Here is an 11,487-nt window from a genome sequence, read left to right as displayed (position 1 = left end):
AAACCTTTATAATCTCAGTGGCTTTTGTAAGTACCATCTGTTCCACATAACACTTCAGTATTCATATTTACACTCTCATGCAGTGCTATTTATTTTATCATTGTTTTTAAGGGTCAGTTTAAAGTGCTCTCCAGCTTTTATTTTTGAACTGGGCAGCTATACCTAAAACATGTGTAACAGCAATAAACGGGGCAATAATCCAGAGAACTAAAGATTAAAATGTGCTACACTTTACCTGATCTCCAGAATCTAATACTGATAACAGAAAAGCTGCCAGCAACAAAACTTGGCTCACACACACGTTGTATCTGACTGCGCTCATTCTTCGGCTCCTGGTGTGTCTGTTTCTCAAAGAGCAGTGAGGCACTTGTTGACACAAATAGATGAAATATCTGGACTTAATTATATGTTTATGTCACCAGCGCGCTCACTAAATCATCCTAATGTTTAACTGTAATGTGACAAAAACACCAGACGCTCATTAAAGCTGACAAATGGATGACGTGTACCAAGCTAAATGTCAGAAATTATAAATGCTCACAACTATTGAAAGTTTTAAAAGTTGAAAATACAGAGGCTGATATATCTGACATGATATCTCATGTGTACTAGTAATGATTTAGTAATATATAAAACCATAAAATGCAGGATTAAAGTCTCCTTTTGATCTGAATGCTCTGTACTTTAAGTCTTCTGGTACTCCTGGATGTCATAAATAGAGGACAGGCAATAATCAGGTGTGGGCGGTTGTGAGGGAGGAGCAGGTACTTTGATTGGGTTCATAAGATCAGTGGACTACAGCACAGGCAGAGCCACTATTGGCTGTCCTAGGCCTTAATTAATCCAATCTTCATCTAAATCTTAGATAAACTGATACTTTATTAACGCTACTTTAGAACTCATGACTCCAGCTTACAGGACATTTTCTTCAGAGACAGTCAACACTTTTTTTTCTTGACATTTGAAACAAATCAAATCAAGCTGTACTGTGACTGTACAGAAGCTAAACTTTGCTTGTTTTGAGAGAAGTTCCTCTTTCACACACTTGTTGTTCTAAGGATCATCAGATATGAAACCCAGCTACAGGACAACTTTTTTTTTTGCAACCTTACAATGAATCCTGTGATCTCTCATAAAACATGACTGTCCTGCAAATAGATAAAAATGTCCCATCCCTAACTAGGGATGGGACATTTTTATCTATTTATAGTCTATAAATAACTTGGAATTCTGGGTATGTTATCAACATGAGTGATGAAACTAAATCAAAAGTGACAATTATGCACTTGAAAATGTGTTTTCTTATATTTAGTACCCTTGAATGTACATGTTGCACAAGAGTGAGCTGAATATCAGATGAGTTGATACATATATCAGTGACTATAAGACTGTGTGATGTCAGTGAGATAACAAGATGAACATAATGACAACAGTGCCGTTTAAAAATAGCAATTTTTTATTTACAAATATTTCAGAGTCTTAAATACTGAGGGATAACATAAAATTTGCTAATAACGATACATTTGAAATGCTACAATAAACATCTGTATTTGAAATGTTGAAAAAAAAAACAACTTAAGGCTCTTTCAACGTGTCTTATGAAATAAAAAAAAATAACTCATAACATTCACAACCATCCATAATTAACATATTACCAGCAGTAAATCTTATGATGTTTTACTAAAAAACATCATAAAACTAAACATCACATGGCCAACAACAGTCAGTTCATAATATGTGCAACACTTCTGTTCATATTCTCCACCAGTGTTCACTACAATGCTCAGTGTATCGCCCATTAAAAGGGAATCAATAATATATCACAACCTGAGAAGTGATGAACAATTACAAGTGTATCATAAATACATTATTGCATTTAGTTTTGCATATAGATACAAATTAAACTTAAATACACTAAAATTGTGTTCCTTTAGTGGCCTCCTTTGTGTCCTCATCTTTAGACATGGCTGGGTTATCGTACATCTCCAGACTTGGCTTCCTGCTCGTCTCAATCGCTTCCTCCTCCTCATTTTTCTTGCAGCACTTGCAGCATTTGCAGCAGCAGCAGCAGTGTTTGCAACAAAAGCTTGAAGCTGAGGTAATGATGCTATCCCACGGGGCCATCGAATGCAGGGGCCGGGGTAAAAAGTCCCAGGTACGGAGGAACTTGGGCAAGAAGCGTCGGCAGCGAGATTGCATCACATTGATAACGATCACAAAGATAATTAAAGCAACGAAAGGCACACCGACGCCGACCAGTACTTTCCAGCCAGCCATTGACAGACCAAAGACAGTCAGGGGGAAAACCAAGAAGACCAAAATCAGGTAGATGATAGCAAACCAGCGATATTTGGCAGTTTTGTTCCCTAGCCCTCTTGCCAACCTGATGGGCAACCGCATGAAAGGGATCGGGTACCACAGTGCAATGCCAAAGATGTTGAAGAAGAAATGGCAAAGTGCAATCTAGAAAAAAGCATAGAAAGATTGGATTTAAACAAGACAACCACTGTGTGATTTCAAATAAAAAATAAAGGATGGATATAATAAATGGATTTTCCTTTAAAAAGATTTCGTTTTGTTTTTGATAAATATATGCTTAAAGGGATTAAAGTTATTGTAATGCATCACTTGGAAAGCTGGAATATTTGTGCAAATGCATCAAAATAATTTTGTCTCGCTGAAAACCAAAAATGTTGTCGTGTAAGTGGTGCTGACAGAGTAGTGCCAAACACTGCATTTTCTATAACGGTGGATAATTCCCCCTTCATAGTAAGCACTAGGCTATTTCTGTATTTTATCACATCTCACACATTTAACTTGTTTAAGGCTTAAAGCCTGTCTAATAACACAGACTGCTGTGAAGGTCTGACAGTTTCTTTAGACCTGGTGAGTGATTCTTGGTGAATTGGGCAAACTGGGTTTGCTAGCTAAACTCCACAAACCACTGAGTGACATCTTTGTGGCAACATCCTTTTATAAACAGTCTATAGTCTGAACCAACTGACCAATGAGCATCACCTAGCATAGCTGTAAGCAGGCATATGAGAACAGTTTTTAATTGTTTCTTACCTGCAGAGAGTTTTCTAGTGTTTCTCCAGGGCTAGCCATAGCAGCAAGTATAGATGTTGTTGTTGTACCAATATTTGACCCCAGCGTCAGAGGATATGCTCGCTCAAGGCTAATAACACCGATACCTGACAAAAAAGATAAACAAAATATAAGATCTGGTGACAATTAAAAAAGACAAACAAAAAAACTGGCGTCATAATGGCTTACCAACAAGAGGAGTTATAGCTGAGGTGAAGACAGAGCTACTCTGAACCAGGAAGGTCATCCCGGCTCCCACCAAAATTGCAACATAGCCCATGAGAAAGGTGAAGGGGAAGGGTAGGTCTGCCATCAAAAAGAAACACATGATGTGAACATTATATCTACATGACCAGAGAAAACAAGCATTTCATTCTTAATAGTAAATGTGTCTGAGCTTTTTCCATCACACAACAGGACCGCTCGACCTGAACGTGAGCCAGAAGCAACAGGAAGGCTGTGCCTGTGTCGCTCATCAAGCATCACCACAGAAGCAGATGTGCTGACTATCAAACAGGCTGAACATCACATGCAAAAGGCTCGTTGCTGGTTTTGTACCTGTGTTGAGCACCTTCTTGATCAGCACAGCCACCTGGCCCTTCAACATGGAGTTGAGCAGCTTGACGATGAGGATGAGACAGGTGCAGAGGACGAACAAAGACCCAGCCAGCAGAATGAGGCCCACGGCCAACTCTGACAAGGTCGTATTGGCAAAGATGTGATTACCTGCAAAGGATGGTGAAAGAGACAGACATTTAGAGTAAACTCTGGTAAAACCGAGCTCTTGTAAACACTAAGAATTGAGAAACAAGCTACATAAGTTTATGATTTTATGTAAATGTAGACAAAAACCTTTCTAAACAAAAACCTCTTCAAGCATCAAACCATTTCATTTAATTGGAAACAGCATGCTTTGAAGAAGTGATCCATTTTATGGTCATGTGACACTTCAGCCAAACAACATGAATGGACCTATTGAGGAGGTAGACGGGTCAAGGGAGAGTATTTGCTGAGTCACTGTAACGTCTCAAAGGTGGTCATTGTCTCAGCTTCGGAGAATCTGGTCTAAAGAGGTTGATGTGGCCGAATGGCTCTCTCATATTTCACCGAGCTTTAGCAGATCAGGTAATCCTAATTGCTTTGTAAATTTTCTTTTTCCCCCTTCAGAAATGGCATGGATGTATGCTCACATCTCTTTATGTAATTGGTAAAAGTCTCATTCATCTGGGTCCAAGTCTGGTTTCCTTCCTCCCAGCAGATGCCACCTGGTGGGCAGGTGTTCACTGTCACATTCCAGAAAGTCTGAAAGAGAAAGCAGAAAGTATAAGAACAAAAGCAAGCCTCGACGCAGTGGCTACTGTAGCTGTACGGCGTAATCTTATTCAACCTCTTTATGAGCTAACACAAGGCAACATTAGTCATCAAGAGAAAACCTGATCTAACCACAGCTTTATGTGTGTTTTTACAGCTGTAAATACTAGTTTTGTAAATAGGTCTTGTTGATTTCTTACCGTGTTGGTCTCTGTTTTGCACCATTTTTTTATCAGACTCTTGTTCATGCCAACCTTGTCATCAGTGGCAATTGCAGAGATAACAGATTTGTCGAGCTAAGAGAAGAAACAGTTTTTTTTAATTTTTAAAAATGGCAATCATACTTGATACTGATAACATGGCCCGGTCTTATAGTTACCTGGATGATGGATTTTGTCAGAGGGTCTGTGATGACCTTGAGCAGTTCGGGGGCGTCTTCTCCGGACTCGAGATGAAAAGAATCGATGATGAGTTTGGTGACTTTGTACAGAACGCCTGTGGCAGCTTCCAGCGGCAGAAGAATCAGGACAGAAAGCCAGTTGAAGAAGTCGTGGACTGTAGCACCAGCAAATGCCCTGAAAAACAAGAACACTCGGTCTAACATCTGCTAGAAACGGTTTGTAGAGTTAGTGTAATATCTCTATGTTTGCATGCTGTCGTTTACCTGCGGAACTCATTCCGATCTCCTGCCTGCATCATAGCCACAATAGTGTTGGTGACAGATGTTCCGATGTTGGCTCCCATAATGATTGGCACTGCCATTTTAACTTCCAGTACTGAAAAAGATAATCGACATTTCATTCACGTGTAATAAACTAACACTGCAGTCACTGTTAGTATTTTAAGATATAAATATCACACATTAAACATTTAGATTGTTTCTCAGAATAAGCATTTTTGAAACTGTCACCTTGAGGTTCTATTGTGAGTTTACGACACATTTGTTTGAGTATACCGGACTGTAAAATGTGTGCACATGCCTCTTCCATGTATTTCTACTTACGTCCAGAGGCGACCATGCTGACCACGATAGAGGAGGAAGTGCTGGAGCTCTGCACCAACACTGTGACTAAAACCCCGATCACCAGCCCAGCCACAGGGTTAGTTAGCACCTCACTGTTTTTGAAGATGTCACCAGCGGCTCGGCCTGTACACACACGCACACACTGAGGTAAAAATACAGCTCTCCATGCACATTACATAACCTGGAAGTGGTTTGTTTTTGTTTGCTTATTTATTTGTTTGTTTGTTTGTTTGTTTTACCTCCCACTAGCTGGAAAGCAGAGCTGAGAACATCAAGTGAGCAAATAAACATGTAGAGAAGTCCAAGCAGCAGAACCAGCTTCAGAATACCGGTTAACACTCTTAAAATCTTCCCCTTTGTGTCTAGATCTGTTAGCAAAAAAGACACAAAGCACTGAATCAGTCTGGCATTGTGAAGAGATCCACGCTGTATAGAGCAGTCGCAAAAGCGTGCTGCCTTACCTGACCACTTGACCCCAGTGTCTTTCAGCTCTGGGAGATCCCAGGGATCCTCCGCAGCCTCCTCATTCTCCTTCACCAGGACCAGAGTGGAGTAAGCCGGTGGGAGATGCTCTTCTTTAGACAGAGACTTCTCATCTAAGAGAGAGATTGCGGGGGGAAATTGTGAGAAACTAAAGTTGCAATAACAGTTTGAGGAGGTCAAAAATATCCACAAGAAAAGGACATACCGATAGAGGAGGAGTTATCTCCCTCTACTTCTGGTCTAGGAGCCATGACTATCTGAGAAACAGAAAGAAGGCAAGAGTTTCAATAGTTTTAGTGTTAGTCTGTATTATTCACCTTTTCAAAAATAAAATGGCTATCCCCCAAAAGCAATCTATCACACTTTTTACTCTGTCCACTAAGCAGCTGTGCAATAGTCAGCGTAATCCAAGATGAAATTCTAGCTTTACCACATCTGTATCTGCTCAGCAGTTGATCATAATTAAGACAACAAAGAAACACAATAGTGGTAGCACTGTTACACCCGTGAAAGACAATCAGCAATAACATCTGTCCAAATAGCGGATATTTTTAACGCAAGCCACTGAATCCTCCAGCTATTTCTCGCAAATATCCTCAAGATTTCAGGTGGCCTCGGTCCTGCCGAGAAAGATAACGATGGCAGCCGGTGTACGCACCTGCAGCGGAGCGCCTTTGTGTCCAGATCTGTGAGAGGGGAGCAGGAGGCTTCACCTGAGTTACCTGTTGCTCACTCCGAGGCTGAGTGCTGCTTTTATAGCGCCGCGCAGAGCGCACACCCGCACACCCGCTGCTGACAGTTCAAAGATCACGCACACATGTGCAGCAGGCATGCTGCATCTGCAGGCGGGGGCAGATAAACCCAGTTAGACATGACTTGAATTTCTGAGGGACTAAAAACTAAGACTGACACATTTCACGGTTTTCAACGGGGGAAAGATGGATTTTTTTTGGTGTTAATTTGTCTATTTTTGACTCGTCTTTCTAAAGAAAGTTTTTTTTTATGACCTTATGTTTTTGACAATGTCTACTATTAACCGTCTACTGAACTTATAGCAAAACAAACACGCAAACAAACAAACAAACAAAATGTTTCCACCTGTCTTCAGTCTGTGGGCTGGGGTACAGGTGTAACGAACTCAAACATGCTCCCCCTGGTGGCATGAAATGGCAATTCTTCTCATATGGCAATAAAACCAAGTTAAGTTTCAAATAAATCCACCTGGAATTTTGTCTTTTTGATAATTTATTTTAACATTAGGTGGTTTCATCATTCTTCAGATAAACCAATTATTTATGTGAAAATTAATCATCGTGTTGATCCCCTGGTCTTTCCACGATGTCATGCACTGTGTCGTTAAATATTTCACTATATTACAGTTTTTTTCAATCGCTAACAAGCGCCTACCCATACTTCAGATACTTTTTCTAAACTCTTAACACAGACTCACACCTACAAAACACAATTGGCCAAATGGATAATATCCTTCCCAAAAATACACTTTGTTAAATATATACTAACTCCTCATTTCAAAATTAGAACACATCTTTCTCTGCACACACTAACTGTACAAAAACACTATAAATCTGACTCAAAATGAAATTAGTCTGTCAAAGAATAACACTTGTTTTCACTTCACAAGGTACATGCAGTCAATCAAAGTACACCAGGTTTCAAAATACTGGCTATTATTGACATTACAAAAACTGCATAGACTTTTATGTTTCAGTGTCACAGGTATTTGCATGCGAAACATGCAATCCACCATATTGACACCAGAAATGTCTTGGTTGGTAACTGTATGTCCACATGTACAGTAATGTTCACATTCAAAAGCATTCCAGTAAAAAGCAAACAAGTTTTTCTTTCTTTACTGTTTACCACAGGAGGTACAGTAGAAACACGGTATGATAGGACAGAGAAAGTTTTACAGTATTGCTTACAGTGAACAAAATATCCATGAAACACACAAGAGCATTCTGAACAAAAAAACAACAGCAAAAAGCCAAGATAAAAAGGGGGGGAGGGGGGCTAAAAAAAGGCAAAAAAGTTGCATCTAATCTCTGCGATCTTCAGGGTTAGGCCACATGTTTTCATCAACATCACATCTGATGTCAGCCAAGTCGATGCACCTGGGATAAAACCGCCTGGTATGTCGGATCCACCCTTGGCAATCGTCAACTGTGATGTCCCTGGAGCCAGCATCCATGGCTTCAAGGAGGGACATCTGGTCATGTGGCTGATGGTCATAAACCTTCCACCGCCATGCAGAAAAGAACTCCTCTATGGGGTTGAGGAAAGGTGAATAGGGTGGAAGGAAGAGACTCACCAGTCTTGGGTGGACTTCAAACCATGTTGTTATTGCTTGCGAGTGATGGAAAGCCACATTGTCCCAGGTAATTACAAAGGTCCTCATGTTTTCACCCTCCTGACCCTGCTCTGGAACCAGGCGCTGGTGGAGATCATTGAGAAAGGCAAGCAAGCGCTCTGTATTATAGGGTCCAACCTGACATTTGTGAAGGAGTAATCCTGCATTTGCAATTGCTGCACACATGGTAATGTTTGCCCCTCTCTGTCCTGGCACATCAACTGTGGCCCTTTTTCCAATTACATTCCGTCCACGTCGATGCCTTTTGGCCAGATTGAATCCTGCCTCATCGATGTATATGAATTCATGAGGGGCCTGGTTGGCCTCCAATTCCATAACTCTCTGAAACAAAGTTTATGTAAGTCATGTTAGTACTGTATACCATACTGTACTGTAACCTAGTATTGTGTAGGTTACCTACTTGCAAAGTGCAAAGCTTATAGAACTGGACATTGGATTGAATATACACTGTACCTGGACATATTGTCGTCGTAGCTCCTTGACCCTCTCACTGTTCCTCTCAAAGGGAACAGTGTAGAGCTGCTTCATCCGCACTCTATGTTTGGACAATGTCCGCGAAATGGTTGTGAGGCTGATTCTATCGATATTGTCGAATATCTCATGGTCCGCCACAATTCTGGTTTGTATTTCACGCAGTTTTATTGCATTATTTGCAGTAACCATTTCCACAATGGCAAGCTCCTGATCATTACTGAGGAGCTTTCCTCTTCCCCCAGAGGGTGGAAGACGTTGCATTCTTTAGAAAGACAGACAATTCAACATATGCATTACTGTATGACCATATTGACATGTCAAGTGAGAATAGGAACAATCCATGTAAAATGCAATACTTACCTGTTGGTTTGTTGAAAGGTGCGTATAATGGAGGCAACCGTTGACCGCCTCAAATTGGGCTGCACTCTTTCACCAGCCTCTCTTAGTGAAAGACCATGGTTGATTACATGGTCAATGATAGTGGCACGGATTTCATCACTGACTACTGTTCTTGCAGCCCTTGGAATGCCACCACCACGCATTCTTACACCTATACCTTGCCCTCTCCTTGGGCCTGCTCTTCTCTCTGGGCCCCTTGCTCTTACTCCTCCTCGACCATACATTACAGTGTTTGTCTTTTTTTTGTTTCCAAAAACATCACTCCTCAAGGTCTTGCCTTATGAACCCCACTGAGTCTAAGCCAGAATGGAAGAAGGTGTGGTTGGCCCAATTTACCCAACATAAATCAGCTGTGTGTCAATTATTCAATTGTTTGTTTGTTTACAGCTGAGATATATTTTTGATATTGATATTGTTTTTGTACTGATATCATTGCAGGGGCAGAGGTTTTTATACTGTATCTACGGTTTGGAATATTGTTTTTGCTATTGTGGGATGTTGTGTGTTAACATTCGTAGATACTACAAGAACAGTCCATAGTTTTGTTGGGAGGTATAACTTGTCTGTTAAGAAAATGTAAGCATTGTGGAAATGTGTTCACTGACTGCATATTGGGTGAACACGACATGAAATGTGTGAATGGTATGGCCACAACAGACCAATCCTGTGCTAATTGTGTTTAGAGTTTTGTAAATGTGACAACTGTTTGGACAAACGCTTGTTAGCGACTGTAAAAAACTGTAAAGGATTACGGGTTGTAACACACTGATCTTATTTCAGTTTAAACCAACAGCGACTGATCGCAACTGTACTTGTAACATAAACAGAACTTAAAACAAGTAATATTAAATATAACTGTAGTTGCATGCATTATCTCCACAATCTTCAAAGAAGCCCAAGCATTTGTCTGCACACACTCATACGCTCATGCCACCCACTCAGCCACGCACAGGTTTACAGCTTCTTAGATAACACACACACACACACACACACACACACACACACACACACACACACACACACACACACACACACACACACACACACACACAGTCTTTTACCTGCCTGTCTTTATTGGTCACTACATTAGTCTGAGATTATAGTGAGAGATACGCAGAGATAGGATTTTAACGATGCACTGCATTATAATAACTGGTGTGAATATAAGCAAATGATTAACCAACAATCATGTTACAGTTACTCCCACCATGCAATAAAATAATAACTACCTAGCTTATAAAAAAAAGGGTTCACTGAGTTGATTGTAATTATTGCCCATCTTGTTATTGTTGGTTTAGATTTTAACATGGAAAATCCAGGAGCAGTTGCTGATTTTCTGGTAGATTTTGGACAGGCTTCTTTGTCTTAGGTGATTGTGTTTTCTTTTGAGACTGAACTTTACTCCATGAAAATGGATTTCAAAGGTTCCCTTAAGAGTTCCTTATTCGTAAAATCCAGTTTGGTTACTGGTTATTTTTCCATCTAGATTTGGATCCCTTTAGATGTTTGGCAGCACCTGTTTAACAGTGTGTCTAGCTCGTCTTCTGCACTTTTAAAAAGTTTTAAATGTACTGTGGAAAAAAAATGTGTTGGTTGACGTCACGTACAATAAACCCATTCATTTGTTAGTTAAATTTAATTAGATTACATCAGCTCAGTTTTTTCTCTTTTAATTAAATTCAAGCCTTTTATTTAAGTAGTAGTAGAGTAGTAGTAAGTAGAGCCAAATTTGTTTGAATTTATCCTACACAGGTTAAAAATGTATGTAGAACAAAATGAAATCTTGTTGAACGACTCTTGTTTAATGAACCAATATAAGGTTTGATGGTTTTATCATTGCATGTTTCAAAAGAAATACATGAACCCCATACTTTACAACAAATACAAAAGTAATATTTCGTGAAATAAAACACACACACACACACACACACACACACACACACACACACACACACACACACACACACACACATATATATATATATATATATATATATATATATATATATATATATATATATATATATACACACACACACACATATGGAGAGAGAGAGAGAGAGTAATCAGTAATTTCTAGCAGGACTGTTTGTAACATTCTCAAAAGCATTTCCAAGCACATATAGGGTGCTTTAAAAAAACATAACTGCAATTTTTATGATAACCAAAAGAATGCACCTATCAAAATTACAAACACAATTACAAAAATTTATAATAATCAAAAAACTATTTTTTCTATTTTCTTGTGTTTTCATTTGCTTCCTTTAATAGTTTAAAAACACCTGACCCTGTATCTTGTAGCTCCAAAAAACAGCCCATA

General features: G+C 39.6%; 1 protein-coding gene across 2 annotated transcripts; it reads right to left on the bottom strand.

Annotated features, from left to right (window-relative positions):
* Positions 1-1,466: 1,466 nt before the first annotated feature.
* LOC146641260 (sodium-dependent phosphate transport protein 2B-like) lies at positions 1,467-6,659 on the bottom strand. Of its 2 annotated transcripts, none has more exons than XM_085397739.1 (13): positions 6,564-6,659; positions 6,111-6,162; positions 5,884-6,018; positions 5,662-5,790; positions 5,402-5,545; positions 5,063-5,174; positions 4,778-4,973; positions 4,599-4,694; positions 4,278-4,389; positions 3,646-3,813; positions 3,277-3,393; positions 3,070-3,194; positions 1,467-2,463 (listed from the first exon to the last, which is right to left on the bottom strand). In XM_085397739.1, exons 2-13 carry the CDS (start codon positions 6,154-6,156, stop codon positions 1,915-1,917), a joined length of 1,929 nt encoding a protein of 642 aa, XP_085253865.1. In that variant the 5' UTR covers positions 6,157-6,162; positions 6,564-6,659; the 3' UTR covers positions 1,467-1,914. The 2 variants fall into 2 exon arrangements, with proteins under 2 accessions (XP_085253865.1, XP_085253866.1); XM_085397740.1 differs by having other exon boundaries at positions 6,111-6,158; positions 6,564-6,607.
* Positions 6,660-11,487: the final 4,828 nt, after the last annotated feature.

This window comes from Rhamphochromis longiceps, linkage group LG23, assembly GCF_057381845.1.
Source record: "Rhamphochromis longiceps isolate RC_006_pf linkage group LG23, R_longiceps_female_GT1.1, whole genome shotgun sequence".
NCBI classification, from domain to species: domain Eukaryota; kingdom Metazoa; phylum Chordata; class Actinopteri; order Cichliformes; family Cichlidae; genus Rhamphochromis; species Rhamphochromis longiceps.
The sequence above is the reverse complement of the archived record's forward strand: the minus strand, read 5'-3'. Positions and strand labels throughout refer to the sequence as shown.